This window comes from Lathyrus oleraceus, chromosome 3 (assembly GCF_024323335.1).
Source record: "Lathyrus oleraceus cultivar Zhongwan6 chromosome 3, CAAS_Psat_ZW6_1.0, whole genome shotgun sequence".
NCBI classification, from domain to species: domain Eukaryota; kingdom Viridiplantae; phylum Streptophyta; class Magnoliopsida; order Fabales; family Fabaceae; genus Lathyrus; species Lathyrus oleraceus.
The window spans coordinates 519,777,590-519,796,818 of NC_066581.1; the positions used below are offsets into that span (position 1 = coordinate 519,777,590).

Here is a 19,229-nt window from a genome sequence, read left to right on the forward strand (position 1 = left end):
TGGTTTGAGCACAATGACTTTTTGAAATTTGTTAAGGATGAGTGGAACTCCTTTGAGATTCTAGGGAGACATGCTGTTGTCATAAAGGAGAACCATGTGGTAACTTCTATATTGAAAATGAGTGTCATATATTGTTCCATTATTAATGATACATGTCATATTTTCTTTAATCTATTCTTTCCACTTAGGTGTGTGATTCTGGCGAACCAGAACCTGAAACCTATAATCCTAAAAAAATCAAAAGGTATACAAAATTAGATATGACAAAATTTATACATAACATTATCATATATTTTGAAAATCCAATATGTTTGAAACAATTCGTACATTTGAATCCATTATACCTATTTCAAGGTGTTGGATGTCATTGTTGTTCACAACACTCCAAACATCAATAATCCGAACAACAAGCCGCCTTGTTTCCTTTGAACCGCTGGCATCCTCACACTTTCAAGTCATTTCGCTATAATAACAAACATTTCCACAATAAATTGATATGTTTTATAACTTAAAATACCATAACCATCTGATTCCTTAACCCAGTTCAATATAACCAAAATAATTAGGACTAAGAATATCTATTGCAAATAGTTGCATAATTTTAAAAGAAATAAAAAAGTCCAAAGAAAATTCATTTTCTACTGATAATAGTGAATATGCATAACTTTACAGTCAAAACAGTGTCCTACTAATTTCTACTACTAAAAGTGAATATACATAATTTTAAAACAACTTTCGTAAAAACTCGTTTAGCCATGTCGTTGCAATAACAAAATTTTAATTTTTCAGGCTCAAAGGGGCTGTCAAGGAATCATACCCTCACAATATATGCTTTTTTCTCAAGTAATTTTTCACTCAATAACTAAGAATATTTTGATCATATCCATGACTTTAAATGTACCAAGTAATAGCAAGAATGATGCAAAATTCACATAGTTAGTATGCATGTCCACTCTCGTTATTTATGTACAACATGAGGTTGAACATATCTCACTTGGTTATGCTTATACGATTCTTGACTTTTATTGACATGTTTTCACTAAATAGTAGTAAAATCAAACTTTTTGAAAGTAATTGGTTCATGGACATGCTTTAATTCATAGATAACTAAATATCAATTAAGAATGAAGAATTTAAGAGAAAAACCTTTTATCATGCCATTGTTCTTGACTTTTGTCATCAACTTAGCCTTTTGATTTCATACGCATTTGGCTTTTTAGGTTATTTGAATTATCTACAGGAAAACAATTTTTCAAAATATAATTTTTCAAAAATTTTCAAAATTTTTTAAAGTAAGCCCTTATTCATGTATTGTATAGGCTTCATCTTTGAGCATACTTGAAGTAGGTTTCACATATGATCATCCTTGCATTCCATCCCATGTAGAGAATTTTGGCATGTCCCCAGGTCATTAGAATAGGGATGGCGTTGCAGAGAATCTCGCTTAGTCACAAAGAATTCACTTAGCCACCGATGAACATCAGTGTGCGCTAAGTGCATACCATAGCTCGCTTAACATACTTCTGCAATTTTTGTGTACATGTTGTACTAGCTTGAATTTTAATCACAATATACCACATATAGGAAAATTAGACATTCAACCTTATGGAGAGAACTTAATATTTGAGGAAGGAATTAATAAAATGCTTTTGTAAGAACCTTTAGTCATGTGAGCCTTAAAAGACATAAAACTTAGATTAACTATCTTGTGAATTTTGAACGAGTATTCATACATCCGTGTATCATAATTCCTATAAAAATGTATTTGTCGCTAGACTTCCTATATGAGCTAGTTGTTTGAGGACAAACAATGATTCAAGAATGACAGAGTTTAATAATTCATGTATTTGTCTTTTTTATACCTTTTTTATCCTTATTTATCTTTCAAGTTCTCTTGATTAGTTTTTACCTATTTTTTATACTTTTTTGCTTCATAAATATTGAAATATAAATAAATAAGAGAAAAGAGATTAGCACACAATTTATATTAGTTCTCCCCATTAACTCGGAGTTACTCTCAATCCCCATATTAACAAATTTTCACTATAATTAACTTGATTACACACAAGGATAGTTTCTAGTCCAAGTGACCTATATCTTAGATTTTTCAACACACTCCTTCATATCTTTATTAGTCATAGCAGATATTATTGCACATAATATTGTACCTTTTGTCATGTAAAGTTTGTGCCATTTGTACCTTATAGAGCTTCATCAATCAATAATTTTGAAAAACACACTCGTCTTCTCCAAGAAATTCAAAAAAATGGAACCCAAAGTAACAAAATTCGATCTCATAATCCTCGGAGCTTCAGGTTTCACAGGCAAATACGTTCTCAAAGAAGCACTCAAATTCCTCAACAACTCATCACAATCACAATCTCCTCTCAATTCCATAGCCATCGCTGGTTGAAACCCTACAAAACTATCCCAAACCCTAAATTAGGCTTCAAACCCTAATCCACCGCCGACTATCACAATTCTCCCCGCCGACACTTCCGATCCATCCTCCCTCCGTTCCCTCTGCTCCCAAACCCGCCTCATCCTCAACTGCGTTGGTCCATTTCGTCTCCACGGCGAAACCGTCGTATCCGCTTGCGTCGATTCCGGCTGCGATTATCTCAATATTTGCGGCGAGCCGGAGTTTATGGAGAGAATGGAGAGTGATTACCATGATCGAGCCGGTGAAACTGGTTCTCTTGTGGTTTCGGCTTGTGGTTTTGATTCTGTTCCGGCTGAGCTTGGGTTATTGTTTAATTCGTTGCAGTGGGTGGGTCCAGCTGTACCGAACCGGGTTGAGGCCTATGTTAGCTTGGAGTCTAGGAAGAGGATTGTTGGGAACTTTGCTACGTATGAATCTGCAGTTCTTGGTGTGGCGAATGCGAAAGATTTGCAGGGGTTTAGGAGGTCTAGACCAAGAAGAAGACCTAGGCGTCAGGTAACTCAATTTTGAACTTCATTTGTTTGGGAGATTAATCTGTTATCATTTGTGCTTGGTTTAAACTGTTTTTCATGTATGGTATAAGTAATTTCATGTAGGTTTTGTTTGGATGAATGAAATCGGATGGAGCGGAGCGGTATGAGATGGAATGAAGTGGTGTTCCATTGTTTGGATCATTTAAAATCGGATGGAGCGGAGGGGAATGAAGTGGTATTGATTCCATTCTATCACTTGCCACTATATTTCTTCCCATCCGATTTGAGCGGAATGAAGAACTTGGCTTGTTTTGTCCTAAAATTTCCAAGCTATTGAATGGAATCTTCATTCCGCTTCATTCCATTCCACTCCGTTCAATTTATGATATCCAAACATAGCCATAAGTTATATGCTTAAACTGTCCTCGTAAAGGCTTATCATGTAATCTGATTAAAAAATGTTTTTATATAAGGTATTTGGAAATGAGCATATGAACATGCCAAAGTTGTTTTCATAAGCGCTCTTAGATATTCTTATAAGTGATTTTGTTAGTCGATAAATTAAAATAAGTCAATTTAAACATACCACAAACCTTCAATTTGAGTTTGATAGATCGTCTCACATTAATCGACCAAGGTAATTGATGTGATTTCCGAGTTGATGAAAATGGTGTGATGATGTTCAGAGATAGCGTTTGTGTTTCTGATGTACCTGAATTTAAGAGGAGTATTCTTGATGAGGGTCACATAAGTGGATTGAGTATTCATCCTGGTGCTACGAATATGTATCTAGATTTGAAGAAGAGGTTTTGATGGCCAGGAATGAAGAAAGAGGTTGTCGAATTTGTGTATGCTTGTTTGATCTGCCATAAGTCAAATATCGAACATTAGAAGCCGTTGGGTCTGATGCAACCATTGAATATTCCATAATGGAAATGGGATAGTATTTCCATGGATTTTGTAACAAATTTACCGAAGACTTCAAAGGGATGCGATTCAATTTGGGTTATTATGGATAGATTGACCAAATCGGCTCATTTTATACCGATGAGGATCAATTATCCTTTGCAGAAGCTAGATGAATTGTATATTGATGAGATTGTGAAGCTGAATGGTAATCCTTTAAGTATTGTATTAGATAGAGATATGAGATTTACATCGAGGTTCTGGGAGAGTCTGCAGGCTACTTTGGGTACTATGTTAAAGTTGAGTTCTTCTTATCATTCGCATACGGACGGTCAAATAGAGAGGATTATACAATCTTTGGAGGACTTGTTGATGGCTTGTGTGCTAGAACAAGGAGGTACTTGGGATAGCTACTTGTCATTGATTGAGTTTACCTACAACAACAGTTTCTATTCTAGTATCAGAATGTACCATATGAGGCGTTGTATGATAGGAGGTGTAGAACTTATTTGTGTTAGTATGAATCGGGCGAACGTGTTGTGCTCAGACCTGAGATTGTTAACTTGACGACTGAAAAGGTTAAAATGATCCAAGAAATGATGAAAGCGTCGCAGAATTGTGATAAAAGTTACCATGACAAGAGGAGGAAAACCCTTGAGTTCCAGAAGGGAGATCATGTGTTTTTGAGAGTTACGCATGTAACTGGTGTTGGTCGAGCTTTGAAGTCTCAAAAACTCACGCCACGTTTTGTTGGTCCGTACCAAATTATATAGAGGATAAGAGAGGTGGCCTATCAGATTGCTTTGTCGACGCCATTTGCTGATCTTCATGATGTGTTTCATGTGTCTCAGTTGAGGAGATATATTTTGGATCCATCTCATGTGATCCAGGTGGATGATGTGCAGGTGGGAGATAATTTGACTGTTGATGTATCACTCGTGCGGATAGAGGATCGGGAAGTGAAGCAGATGCATGGTAAAGAGATTGCCTTAGTGAAGGTAGTTTGGGATTGACCAAATGGTGGGAGCATGACTTAGGAGCGTGAGAAGCAGCCGAGGGAGTCGTATCCGACTCTATTTTCCTAATGTAATTTTCGAGGGCAAAAATTTCTTAGGTGGAGGAGAGTTGTAACACCCCGAATTTAATTAATTAATTAATTTGAATTATTTATATTTTTATATGATTAATGAGTGTTTTAAATTAATTGTGTATGATTGTGGGGGTAGGTATCCTTGAAATAGAAGTATGGAGGGAGTAAGAGTTTGATATAGTTGTTGATAATTAATTAGAATTTTAATTCGTGAATGAAATAAATAGTGTTTTATTCAAATTAAATAAATAAATAAATAAATAACTAGAATATGAGCATCTTAATTAAATAATTAAATTTAGTTATTTTACTTATTTAATGGGGATAATGAGAATTTTTAATAATTAGCTTATAACTATTTTATTTAATTCGTTGGAATAAAATAGAAGAGTAGAAATAGTAGGAAGAAAAAAAAGAATATTATTAGTATTATTTTATTAAAATAAAATTAGAGCCAAAAGGGGTATGGTGGTAAATAAGATGATAAGTGAGGGCAATTGTGGAAGTTCCTAATTAAGGGGGATTAGGTTAATGATAAAAATGTTAGTAAGAGAGTTTGAAGGGTTTTACGTAAAATAGAATTTTGTGGTGAGAAAAGTCAAATGTTAGGGCTAAAGGAAAACTCCATTGTTAGAGCTTGAAGTGTGCATCTTGTTGGAAAATCTAAGATAAGAGTGAGAACTTGTTTCAATAGTAAAGGGTATGATAGAATGATAGAATGGAGGAACCCTTAACCTCTTTAGGGTTAGGTGTTTTGATTCATAATTTTGAATTGGGATGCAATGATGGTTATTATGTGATGATTATATGATGAATTTCGTGTACATTATATGCGTGTATTTTTGTGTTTTGATGATTGATATATATTCACCATTATTGCAATTTCGAAGGTTTTAAGCACAATCTTAAAAATATGATTAAATGATTTAATTGTGTTAAAATTGTAAATTAACTTTAGATAGCTAGAGTATTACATGAGTTGTAATTTTCTGAATATTTGGCTTTTTACGGAATCTAAATCGGAGGTCCGGAAGGCCTCCAACGATTACGCAGAAAATTATGCATTATGTCCGTCACAATCGCGAGCATTTTTTAATGTTTTTTGGTCAAAATCTTTTTGGTCATAATTTTTGATCCGTAAGTCCAAATCGAGTTCCATTTGAAGCGTTGAATATCTAAAATAGAGAGTTATAACTTTGTTTCAGGGATAAAATAATTTTGGTGATTATTTCATGGACGTTTTTGGGGTTGAAGAAGATGAAAATTGTGTTGGAAATTTTAGAAAACAATAACTTTTTAGTAACGCCTTCGTGCACGGTTTTGATCATAATTTTCAACTCGTGAATTATGTTGGGTTGGGGTTTCAAGCATTAGAAAGCTGACTCTAAGAGATATAATGTGATGGTGATAAGTGAATTGTTTGAGTATTATTCTTATGCCTAATGTGTTGGTGAAATATTTGTCCATACGTTTGGTTAATGAATCGTTGCATTGCTGTAATATCATTGTGTGATATTTATGTTGTTATGTAGATGATGTTAAGATGTTGACGAGTTGCTGTTATTTGTTGATATTACCCATGTGGTAACATGAATTGGTTGTTGCATGATGAATGGTGTGATGCATAAATTATGAGATGTGTGTGGGGATCCTTTAGGTGAACCTTGTTGTGTTAATGCATGTTTTTTGAGAGTCATGTATCTTGATGTACGGGCTTCGGTCCAATTTTGGTGAGCCTCAATTCTATGGTGATAAATCGGGTGTGAGTAACTAATTCTTATTATGAGGGATTAGTTAAGTGTTATCTATGTTGATGGTAACGAGTTTTGGTGAGCCTTGATCCCATTGTGATGGATCGAGTACGAGTAGCTAATTCCTATTATGTGGGATTAGTGAAGCGTTACCTATGGTGATGGTAGCGATTTTGGTGTGCTCCGATTCAAGAGGGAATTGATCCTATGGTGGGGATCATGAAGTGAGATGAACCTGAGTGTTCATATTTGATACCACATGCATGTTGAGTTGGTGTTGAGTATATTGCATAAGTGTTGCATTTGTATTGATTGTTGTTGATGTGTTGTTGGATGAGATGTTTTTGCATATGATGTTAATGATAATTGAAATATGGTTTTGTATGATGTTGATGATAATTGAGATGTTGTCGTGTATGATGTTGATTATGATTTTGATGTAAGAATGTGATATATTGTTGTGCATGATTATGTAGATGTTATACTCTATTCTTCATTCTATGTCGTTATTATTGAAATGAATTCTCACCCCTTCTGTTTGAATGTTGTCTTTACATGGGCATCGTGCATATACTCAAGAGTAGTATTGCTGAAGTAAGTGGAAGGTAGCTCTTGGATTACTTCTTTATTTTGTCGCTTTTACTAGTGGTACCTTCCTCTGATCATGTAACATCGGGTTGGATTAAACGCTTATTTTATTCCTTATGTATGATTATGTGGAAGTCATAAAACTAACTTTGTTGTTGAGAATTCTTAAGATGTTGAGTTGATTGGTTACAACTCTCTTATTTTGTTATTAAAATTAAAGTTGAGACTAAATGTTATTACTTGTTTTATTTTTCATAATTGTTATGATAATTCCGCTGCGATGATACTTTAAAATGGAAGTGAGCATGCAATGACAAGTTATGAATGTCTTATTATGTAAATACATAATACCGATCAGATATGATACATATAAGTGGGATGTCGTGCAAACATCCTTATTACAAATGTGTGTATTGAAATTTACTGTTAAACCCATGTTACGGAGCAGGTCATGTGTGTTATGAATGTGTGACACCATACGTGGTTTTATTTTATATTTAATTTACGCGATAAATTATGTGTGGGATTTAGGGTGTTACAGACATCCTCACGCTTTCAAGTCATTTCGCTACAATAACAAACATTTCCATAATAAACTGATTCGTTTTATAACTTAAAATACCATAACCATTTGATTCCTTAACCCAATTCAATATAACCAAAATAATTAGGACTAAGAATATCTATTGCAAATAGTTGCATAATTTTAAAAGAAATAAAAAAAGTCCAAAGAAAATTCATTTTCTACTAAGAATAGTGAATATGCATAACTTTACAATCAAAACAGTGTCCTACTAATTTCTACTACTAAAAGTGAATATGCATAAATTCAAAACAACTTTCGTAAACACTCGTTTAGCCATGTCGTTGCAATAACAAAATTTTAATTTTTCAGGCTCAGAGGGGCTGCCAAGGAATCATACCCTCACAATATATGCTTTTTTCTCATGTAGTTTTTCACTCAATAACTAAGAATGTTTTGATCATATCAATGACTTTAAATGTACCAAGTAATAACAAGAATGATGCAAAATTCACATAGTTAGTATGCATGTCCACTCTCGTTATTTATGTAAAACATGAGGTTGCACACATCTCACTTGATTATGCTTATATGATTCTTGACTTTTATTGACATGTTTTCACTAAATAGTAGTAAAATCAAACTTTTTGAAAGTAATTGGTTCATGTACATGCTTTAATTCATAGATAACTAAATATCAATTATGAATGAAGAATTTAAGAGAAAAACCTTTTATCATGCCATTATTCTTGACTTTTGTCATCAAAGCCTTTGGATTTCATACACATTTGGCTTTTTAGGTTACTTGAATCAGGAAAACAAATTTTCAAAATATAAATTTTCGAAAACTTTCAAAAAAAATTAAAGCAAGCCCTTATTCATGTATTGTATATGCTGCTTCATCTTTGAGCATCCTTGAAGTAGGTTTCACATATGACCATCCTTGCATTCCACCCCATGTAGAGAAATTTGACATGTCCCCGGGTCATTAGAATAGGGATGACATTACAGAGAATCTCACTTAGTCACAAAGACTTCACTTAACCACCGGTGAACATCAGTGTGCGCTAAGCGCATACCATAGCTCGCTTAACATACTTCTGCAGTTTTTGTGTACATGTTGTACTTGCTTGAATTTTAATCACAACATACCACATATAGGAAAATCGGACATTCAACCTTATGGAGAGAATTTAATATTTGAGGAAGGAATTAATAAAATGCTTTTGTAAGAACCTAGTTATGTGAGCCTTAAAAGACGTAAAACTTAGATTAACTGTCTTGTGGATTTTGAAGGAGTATTCATACATCCATGTATCATAATTCTTATAAAAATGTATTTGTCCTTAGACTTCCTATGTGAGCTAGTTGTTTGAGGACAAACAATGATTCAAGAATGACAGAGTTTAATAATTCATATTTTTGTCTTTTCTATATCTTTTTTATCCTTATTTATGTTTCAAGTTCTCTTGATAAATAAATAAGAGAAAAGAGATTAACACACAATTTATATTAGTTCACCCCATTAACTCGGAGTTATTCCCGATCCGCGTATTAACAAATTTTCACTATAATTAACTTGATTACACACAAGGATAGTTTCTAGTCCAAGTGACCTATATCTTAGATTTTTCAACACACTCCTTCGTATCTTTATTAGTCATAGCAGATGTTATTGCACATAATATTGTACCTTTTGTCATGTAAAGTTTGTGCCATTTGTACCTTATAGAGCTTCATCAATCAATAATTTTGAAAAACACACTCGTCTTCGCCAAGAAATTCAAAAAAATGGAACCCAAAGTAACAAAATTCGATCTCATAATCCTCGGAGCTTCAGGTTTCACAGGCAAATACGTTCTCAAAGAAGCACTCAAATTCCTCAACAACTCATCACAATCACAATCTCCTCTCAATTCCATAGCCATCGCTGGTCGAAACCCTACAAAACTATCCCAAACCCTAAATTGGGCTTCAAACCCTAATTCACCGCCGACTATCACAATTCTCCCCGCCGACACTTCCGATCCATCCTCCCTCCGTTCCCTCTGCTCCCAAACCCGCCTCATCCTCAACTGCGTTGGTCCATTTCGTCTCCACGGCGAAACCGTCGTATCCGCTTGCGTCGATTCCGGCTGCGATTATCTCGATATTTGCGGCGAGCCGGAGTTTATGGAGAGAATGGAGAGTGATTACCATGATCGAGCCGGTGAAACTGGTTCTCTTGTGGTTTCGGCTTGTGGTTTTGATTCTGTTCCGGCTGAGCTTGGGTTGTTGTTTAATTCGTTGCAGTGGGTGGGTCCAGCTGTGCCGAACCGGGTTGAGGCCTATGTTAGCTTGGAGTCTAGGAAGAGGATTGTTGGGAACTTTGCTACGTATGAATCTGCGGTTCTTGGTGTGGCGAATGCGAAAGATTTGCAGGCGTTTAGGAGGTCTAGACCAAGAAGAAGACCTAGGCCTCAGGTAACTCAATTTTGAACTTCATTTGTTTGGGAGATTAATCTGTTATCATTTGTGCTTAGTTTAAACTGTTTTTCATGTAAAAGGTATAAGTAATTTAATATAGGTTTTGTTTGGATGGATGAAATCGGATGGAGCGGAGCGGTATGAGATGGAATGAAGTGGTGTTCCATTGTTTGGATCATTTAAAATCGGATGGAGCGGAGTGGAATGAAATGGTATGGATTCCATTCCATCACTTGCTGCTATATTTCTTCCCATCCAATTTGGGAGGAATGAAGAACTTGGCTTGTTTTGTCCTAAAATTTCCAAACTATTGAATAAAATCTTCATTCCATTCCACTCTGTTCAATTTATGATATCCAAACATAGCCATAAGTTATATGCTTAAACTGTCCCCGTAAAGGCTTATCATGTAGTATGATTAAAAAATGTTTTTATATAAGGTATTTGGAAATGAGCATATGAACATGCCAAAGTTGTTTTCATAAGCGCTCTTAGATATTCTTATAAGTGATTTTGTTAGCCGATAAATTAAAATAAGTCAATTTGAACATACCACAAACCTTCAATTTTGTTCTAAATTATATCACACTCTTAGTCTTATTTGATCTCTAAACTATATAAATGTAATAAATAGTCCATGAAGTATTTTTCGATCAAATTAGTCTAGCTATAGAAATATAATAAATAGTGCACAAACTATTCTGAATCAAGTTATTCCCTCAACCAACCATAGAAATATAATAAATAGTGCACAAACTATTCTGAATCAACCTGAAGAGTGTAATGGTTTTTACCAAGTTGGCAATTTAGAATTTTATGGTTTGTGATAGAGTAGGTGTGTGTTGAAGTTTAACAAATTATTGGATGACACTCTTAATTGTTGACATTCCAGTGTAGACTACTACCTCAGTAATGGCTAGATGCTGTACTGAGAAATTTAGTTCTGTTTGTATGTAAAGTACCTTGAAAAGCAAGATAAGTTTTCTTCTTGGCAGATGATTTTTTTGTGTGTTTGTACATGTGCACATGCACTCACATAACATGCATGTTGAAATTGATGGGTAAAACATTGAAGATAGGTGTTTGAGGCATCCCAGATATAGAACAAGAAAATGAATATGGTGTGAGCAGTGAGATAAAACAAAAAAGCATGGACTAGCTATTGGACTTGAACAATAGTAGGCCTAGTTTCTTAGGATCTACGAAGCACCGACATAGATACAAACTCGGACACGACACTCACTCAGACATGTCGACTATAGTAATAATTTGAGAAAACATATCTATTTAATGTAATCACATATGTCGGTGTTGTATTGCTGTCTGGAATCAGACACACCTTCAATATGAGGAAGAAAGACATCGCAGGAGAGAATTAGTTACATACTTACATGTTGAGTTGACAAATTGATTAGGCAATGCAGTGCGGTCATAGGGGGAGGAGTTGAGACTATTGTTTATCATTGTAAAAGCTTAAACACTTTCTGCTTTTAATGTTAAACTTACAATAGTTCTTCGATCTGGTGCACCCTCAATTGGTTGAACCTGTGAGATAGGGACGTCATTTGATTTGAAGCCTCGTTATTTGTCAATTTGTCTATTGATTTCAAATTTATGTGGTGTGTCGATTGAACTTGTATTGCCTTTTATCCATGTACTTTTTTAATATTAATAATACTGTTCTATTTTTATTGATTTCTGTTTTCATGGTTGTAGATTCCTGGGCCGTCTCCTTCGAAAGGACAGACTATAGAACACCAGAAGAAAATTGGCCTTTGGGCAGTAGTGCTTCCTTCAGCAGATGCTAGCGTTGTTCGAAGGACACTTTCAACACTAACTGAAAAGCCCAATGGTCTTCCCGGGTCGAATGAAAGTTCTGAGACGGTTCAAAAAAGAGAGGCTTTTTGGTCATCGGTGAAGCCAGCTCATTTTGGTGTGAAAATAGGCTCAAAGTCTTTGTTTGGCATATTAAGAATTATCATGGTTGGAATTTGTATTGGTCTTTTTGGAAGCACTGGTTTTGGACGGTGGCTTCTTTTGAAATTTCCTTCTTTATTTAGCCTTGGTTGGTTCAGGAAGAATGGCCCTTCTGAAGAGGAAGTCGAAAGCGCATCTTTCAAGATGTGGTTTGTCGGACGCGGTTTTAGTAACGGGAGTCTTGCTTCACAGGAAAACACAAAACATGATATGGAAATTGTAACTAGAGTAACAGGACCTGAAGTTGGATATGTAGCAACCCCAATAATTCTTGTTCAGTGTGCTCTCATTCTTCTCAGCCAGCGCACAAACCTACCTAAAGGAGGTGTTTACCCTCCTGGAATCGTATTTGGTCCTACTGATCTCCAACAGAAACTTCAACAAAATGGAATATCCTTTGATGTCATCTCAAAAAGTACTATTTCTTCTTGAGCTTGTAAGTTTCTATCTTTACACTTTAATAAGGAGTGAAATTAAATATAATGGTCACATCACAGAATTAGACAACCATATAGAGAAAAACTTCATATCTGTTTTTTCTAATATTATTTTTGGAAGGGGTATTATTACTAGTTAAGTGCCATTAATGATATTTTGGACTCATAGGAAGTTATTTGTCTTTTGCAAGTTATTTTGTAAATATTGTATACGTCGTGGTTGCATTTTTTAATTCAGCGTTTGAATCATCAATTTTTTTTAATTGGTTGATTTACATTTGTTTGTGTTTGTGAAGATGCTCATATTTAACTATCCTTTTCAATGAAGGGAAGCAGAAAAAAAAAAAAATTCTCACTGAAAGACAACAAAAAGTTAATAACAATTTCAAGCTGAAACAATAGAAACACTCCCCCAAATGATTGAAATATTACACGAAAACATGATACATGAAAATAAATGAAAAACATAATGCATGAAAATAAATGAAAAACATAATACATGAAAAGAAATGAAAAATCAACAGTGGAAAAGAAAAAGAGTAAGCAACTTTCAAAACTAGGACACAAAATTAGAGGAACATAAGAAAGTTCATCATACTCTTAAAGATTCAATGTGTGACTTGGTTATTTGTAAAGTTCCATGACTCCGACTATGGAGAAAGCGCGACAAACAACTTGAAGCTTAGAAAATCCAGATTGTTTACCCAAACTCTCATATTCTTTTGGAGTTCTTTCCCTTCCACCAGCTGTGATGAACATGATGTTATCAATAGTTGCAATCATCCTAGATGCATCTGTGGGTTCTGGATCTTCTGGTTGTGCAAGCTCTATGATAATCACCTTTCCATTTGGAGGTAGAGCTTTGTGACAATTCCTTAAAATTTCTACGCATTGTTCATCTGTCCAATTATGGCATACAGCCTACAACAATGAAATCTAGAGTTAAATAATATTTTGATAAGCAATATATATCTTAAAGATTAGTTTTTATGTTTATATACCAACCTTAAGTATTATGGCATCTCCTTGTGGAATACTCTCAAACATACTTCCTCCAACATGTTCAATACCTAAATAAAATTTGGCAATTTCAACAAATATTCTTTATGAGATGTGATCAAATGAACTAACCTCCTTAGGGTATCTTATTACTTCTGGAGCACTAACACCTCTGAAAAAAGGCGTGTTCCTATGAGTGTCAAATATCAACACTCACACTTGTGATTATGTTTAGTTCATTAATTTTTTCAAATTATTACTAGTGTTAGACGTGTTAGTGTCGTGTCCGGTGTCCGTGTTAGTGTTGTGTCTGATGTCTGAGTTTCATAGGTTACCTGTAAAGGATGGTGCATTATCAATCACTTGTGGAAGGTCAAAATTGATTGCCTTTATTGATGGATATTTGGCAATAATCAATTTGAGACTTTGTCCATTGCCACCTCCTACATCAACCAAAGTTGATACCCCTTCAAATCCTTTGTATATGTCAAGGATTTTTTTAATGTGAACATTGCATGTATCTGTCATTGATCTGTTAAATAGTTGATTTATTTGTGGATCTGTCCCAAAGTACTCATACTTAGATATTCCATTAACTTTCTTGAATACATCAATCTCTGGATCAATGATTGCTTCCTTAAAATTCAACCTACAACGTTACCAATAACTATAAACATATGTTGTATTATGTGTTGATAGCATCATATCTGATGCTTGACAGAATAATATAAATGTACTTACCACACTCCTAACAAAGCACGGTGGCACATAAATGATGTGAATGAACCCAAATAACCACCATCATTTTCATCATTAACAAAGTATTTGCCAGAACGTGTGACCCCGTAAACTCGCACTTTGCTACCGTCGTCGTTGGTGCAACTGGAAACAGAAAGAAGAGAGTAGCTAGCAAGCATGTACAACATACGTTCGAGACGATTTGGTAAGTCAGAGTGTTGAGCTGGTAACTTTGAAGCAATTTCAATAGCTGACATGAATTCATTACCAATGATTTCAAACAGTTTGAGTTCAATAGCAGCATTAAGAACAGCAGGAAACACCAAATTGGCACCTAGAACCATGGCTAAGAGGGTATCACTATCATCTGTTTCTGTTTGTGGGGTGACAGTTTCCACTATATTGCTCTCTTTCTCATTGGAATAAGAACCCATCTTTGTTTTCTTTGGATAATAGTCTTTCTGATTTTGTGTGAGCTTCCTTCAAATGCTGCCTGCTTTTTATGGACAAATTTGACACTACAGATGATTGAATATTCTTGTTGTCACTATCATTGTCAGATTCTTAGTATTAATTTGACACTACATAATTGAATATTAAATATGCTGTAATATATAGTGCATATTTTATATAGACAACTTTCGTCCTCCTATTTAATTTATTTTTGATTTTTGATCCTCCATTTTAAAAACCAAACAACAGGTTTGGTCATTTTTTAGTTTGTGTTGGATTATAGTCCCAAAAAGGAACCAAAATCCATCACAAAACTTAAAAAAAAACTTAAAATAGTAGTTTTTTAAATAGAAGATCAAAATCTAAAAAAAGACAAAAGGGAATTAAAATTTTAATTAAATCTATTTTATATTTAATTGCTATATTTTTTTGTAAAGAATTTTTTTGTTACTTTAACAAATTTGTTTGGTAACTTTTTAAATATTTTTATAAGATTTAAAATAAGGGTGGGTGAGATACTTCAACTTATATATTAGTTGAGTTAAATGGTTATAAACGCCTGGTTCGGATTTAACTTTGGTGGTTATATTTATTTATATTTATATATTAATGTAGACAAGTCTAATCATTTAGAAAAAAATATGTGTATGTGGACAAAAGAGTATTTATTTGAGGGAGAGTATTGCGGACTCACACATGAGGAGTGTGTTCAAAAATACGTTCCACAGTGACATGAACAACTACGTGAGCTGCGTGAACAATGACATGAACAACTCCGTGAGCTGCAGTGACATGAACAACTACGTGAGCTGCGTGAACAATGACATGAACAACTACGTGAACAATGGCATACATGCGAATAGTGGCGTGAACAATGATTTTTAGTAGTAAAACAAAGTTGATTAATGAAACAAAAAAAATAATAAAAACATAAAAAGTTGGTTAATGAAATGATGAAGTTGGTTAATAAATGTATAGATATTAAAAATAATTTTTAGTAGTAAACAAAATTGATTAATAAAATATAAAAAGTTAATTAATAAAGTGATGAAGTTGGTTAAAAATGCTCAAATATTTTAAAAAAAATAGTAGTAAAATAAAATTGATTAATAAAATGTAAAATATTGATTAATAAAGTGATGAAGTTGGTTAATCATGCAATTATATATTAATATTCTTTATTCTAAAAAAAATAAAAAAATAAAAAAGTAATAATTTATATATTTCTTTTTTAAAAATTATTTATTATTAAAATATTTCACTTAATATGTTTTAGTGTAAAAATATCATTTGTCTTCGTCAATTCTCTAAAAGATATTAAAGGTAGTGCACATTCAATATAAACTAATTTTATATTATCATCCAATAAAATTATAGCATTATATCATGTCATATCAATATTTTAAAATTAAACATGTGACATGATAAAATACGCGTTCTTAATTGATTCAGAATGTAAAATATGTGTGCATATTTATTTTTCTCCCTCCAAAATATTTTACTTAGATACCACAAATTCAGTTTTTAATAAAGTTTCCCTTTGACATAAGTTGCAACAGATAATGATACTATGCTCCAAAATAAATATTAGAATATCTATGCAATTATAATGATTAAAATAGCTTTTGTTGGGTCAAAAGAATTGAAAAGTAGCTTTTGAAATGTTCAAATTAGTAGGTAACACAAATTACACATGCAGGGACTTTTATGGCAAATGATGCATATAATGTTTTTTAATCCTGTCACATCTACCGAACGGGTGAAAATGTAGGATAAGTTATATTCAAACTTATGACTATTATCATCAATATCTCGATATAAGTACTAATAAGCTTAAACAAGATTTTTTTTAGTAAGTGCTTAAAGCTAGCTCGATGGAAAATGGGGTTGTTAGGGTTGAAAGGCTATTAAGCTTGTTGTAATTTGTAATTTACTATTGTTTAAAATATTCAAACTCATCCGTGAATCGTTTAAAATGTTTTGCAATTTAATTTTGGATCCGGCGTTGAATTCGTGTCCCACTAAGTTGTAATTTAATTAGAGTTATTAAAACTTTCAAAATTGGCAACTCAAAAGACATTTATTTAACCACATAAGAAATTTTGAAATACCCCCGTTTTTAATTTTTTTTTTATAAAAAAACTCAAATTTCAAAATAATTTTCAAATTACTTGTTTCAAAAATAAATAAATATAGGTCATAGGCGTCAGACTAATTGGTGCATACCCTTAAATATTTAGTAGAGACGTCAATTGGATTGATTACAATATATGGTGCTGCTAATCCAATTGGCGCCCATGTGTTATTTGGAAGAGGAGGCGCCAATTGGTCTGATGCCTCAGTGTAATGTGCAATCTTTTGTGTTATAAATAGAAGTGTTGTGTGAGTCATTTTTCCACATCTCATTTCATCATGTTGCAAACATGTTTGGTGTTCGTCGCCGCTATGGAAAAGTTATTTATTTGAGAGACAAACCTCCGATGTTGATGCTCTTCTGGAACATCTGTAGTTTCGATCAACTGAAGAGGGAGTTGATTCGTCGGTTAGATGGAAAAATACCAAAAGGGAAAAAAAATAGAAGTATTGAGAGACTCGATAATATATTTGATTGAGTGCGAGTTAAAACTGATAAGGATGCTAGAGAAATTATGTTTGGACGAGATGACATCAGTTTGATTGTTGTAATCAGTTAGAAATGTTCTGTTTTAAGTTTGCTTATGTTGTAGTGATATTTGTTGTTAACCTTGTTGTAACAAAAACATAATGATATATAAAAATTCAAGGTTACAAAAATTAAAAGGAGATAATATCTTATGATGCAGATGTTGCTCCTAGATTGTGACAGTTGTTCTTATTGTGTCCTAGTTGACGATATATACTATATAGTCTTATCATTTTATCAGTCATATCCATTTCTGTACTAACGCACGTGCTATTTGATCGCCCTTTTTTCTTTCTTCGTATCTCATCGTTGTGCCAAACTATGTCACCTTCATATGGAGGCCAATATTCCTCCATTGGTAGCACTGGGAAGCTTTTGTTATACATATTCATGACGGTAATGACCTTGTAAACATCAGATAGATGACTGTAAGCGTCCTGGTGAGTATGTGTGCATGCCGCAATGACACGGGAGCAAAGAATACGAAAGGCCTGCAATTTTCCGAAATTGCTCCAACTTCTATTTAGTTTGGCAGCATAGGATAAATTTGACTTTCCCTCATTGTGGTCCATTGTTTCCTGTACACTTAAATTTTACCTATGAAGGTTAAAGACTGTAACCGCGTGTGTGTTAGCTTTGATACTTTCCTCTTTCATCAATCTCATACAACATTCATTGAATATTTGATCCGACATTAACACTACACTCCATCTTTCACCTCTGGTTGCAAAGGTAGAAGCCAGCCTATAATAGGTTGTTCTGACCAAAGCGATTATTGGTAGATTTCTAATATCTTTGAATACGTCGTTCATGCATTCCACAAGGTTTGTTGTCATGTAGCCCCATCGACAGCCTCCGTCAAATGCCATTGTCCACTGCTCTACTAGTATATTATCCACCCATCTTCCTGCATCTGCATTAGACAATCTAATTTCATCACGGTAATATTGAAATGACGGCTGAGTTAGAGCATACCCAACATTCACCACTTTTTTGCGAAGATTATATTATCTTTGATTGCACGCATGAAGTTTTGTGCGATATGTCTAATGCAATAGACATGGGTAGGAGGAGGATCATGTCATCCGTTATCATGGTTATTGTAAGCACTCTCAATGGCAGCAAGTCTATGTGAAATCAAACAGAGATTGGCTTGTGGAGCGACATGTGTTTTGAGATGTCGAAGAAAGAAACCCCAACCACCAACGGTTTCACCTTCAACCAGAGAAAAGGCAATGGGAAAGATATTGTTGTTGCCGTCTTGTGCAACAACCATAAGCAAAGTACCCTTGTATTTGTTGTATAACCATGTTTCATCAATTTGAAGAATATGTTTGCAGAATGCAAAACCTTTGATGCACAATTCAAACGCCCAAAAGAGGCGGTGAAAGATTCTATTTCCAGCAACACATGTTCCGCCTGGCGTAAATGTTGGCAATGTCTCCATAATTGCAACAGTTCATGGTGCGTATATTTTAAGTGCCCATAAAAATCGTGGCAATTCTTTGTATGAATTCTCCCAGTTGTCGAATACATGTTCAACAATCTTTGCCCTCGCAATCCACGCTTTCTTGTAAGATGGAGTATAATTATATCTTGTGACGATATGAGATATTATTATACTCACATTCACTGATGTGTCTTTGTTAACAAGCGGCAAAATGTCTTGACATATCAATGCAACGCTTAATTTACGGTGATCTTGTTCAACATTAGTTACAAT

General features: G+C 34.0%; 2 protein-coding genes across 5 annotated transcripts; one reads left to right on the forward strand and one right to left on the reverse strand.

Moving 5' to 3' along the window:
* The first annotated feature begins 2,154 nt into the window (after positions 1 to 2,154).
* LOC127128595 (probable mitochondrial saccharopine dehydrogenase-like oxidoreductase At5g39410) lies at positions 2,155 to 15,048 on the forward strand. 4 transcript variants are annotated; one of them, XR_007805974.1, is made up of 5 exons: positions 2,155 to 2,384; positions 9,678 to 10,237; positions 11,957 to 12,653; positions 14,375 to 14,596; positions 14,676 to 15,048. XR_007805974.1 is itself a non-coding variant. In XM_051057966.1 (3 exons), exons 1-3 carry the CDS (start codon positions 2,267 to 2,269, stop codon positions 12,647 to 12,649), a joined length of 1,371 nt encoding a protein of 456 aa, XP_050913923.1. In that variant the 5' UTR covers positions 2,155 to 2,266; the 3' UTR covers positions 12,650 to 12,917. The 4 variants fall into 4 exon arrangements, 2 of the variants coding, with proteins under 2 accessions (XP_050913923.1, XP_050913924.1); XR_007805975.1 differs by having other exon boundaries at positions 14,486 to 14,596; XM_051057966.1 differs by lacking the exons at positions 14,375 to 14,596; positions 14,676 to 15,048 and having other exon boundaries at positions 11,957 to 12,917.
* LOC127128597 (isoliquiritigenin 2'-O-methyltransferase) lies at positions 13,046 to 14,825 on the reverse strand. Its single transcript, XM_051057968.1, has 4 exons — positions 14,395 to 14,825; positions 13,989 to 14,302; positions 13,660 to 13,724; positions 13,046 to 13,575 (listed from the first exon to the last, which is right to left on the reverse strand). The coding sequence occupies exons 1-4, from the start codon at positions 14,823 to 14,825 to the stop codon at positions 13,279 to 13,281; spliced, it is 1,107 nt and encodes a 368-aa protein (XP_050913925.1). The 3' UTR covers positions 13,046 to 13,278.
* Positions 15,049 to 19,229: the final 4,181 nt, after the last annotated feature.

Excerpts from the sequence above, each read along its gene's own strand:
- LOC127128597 (XM_051057968.1), bottom strand. The coding sequence starts at position 14,825 with ATGGGTTCTTATTCCAATGAGAAAGAGAGCAATATAGTGGAAACTGTC. Across the intron at positions 14,303-14,394 it reads CGTGCTTTGTTAGGAGTGTG|GTTGAATTTTAAGGAAGCAA; the intron begins GTAAGTACATTT and ends GTAACGTTGTAG. Across the intron at positions 13,725-13,988 it reads TAATGCACCATCCTTTACAG|GTATTGAACATGTTGGAGGA; the intron begins GTAACCTATGAA and ends AATTTTATTTAG.
- LOC127128595 (XM_051057966.1), top strand. The coding sequence starts at position 2,267 with ATGGAACCCAAAGTAACAAAATTCGATCTCATAATCCTCGGAGCTTCA. Across the intron at positions 2,385-9,677 it reads CTCATCACAATCACAATCTC|AATCTCCTCTCAATTCCATA; the intron begins CTCTCAATTCCA and ends CATCACAATCAC. Across the intron at positions 10,238-11,956 it reads GAAGAAGACCTAGGCCTCAG|ATTCCTGGGCCGTCTCCTTC; the intron begins GTAACTCAATTT and ends TCATGGTTGTAG.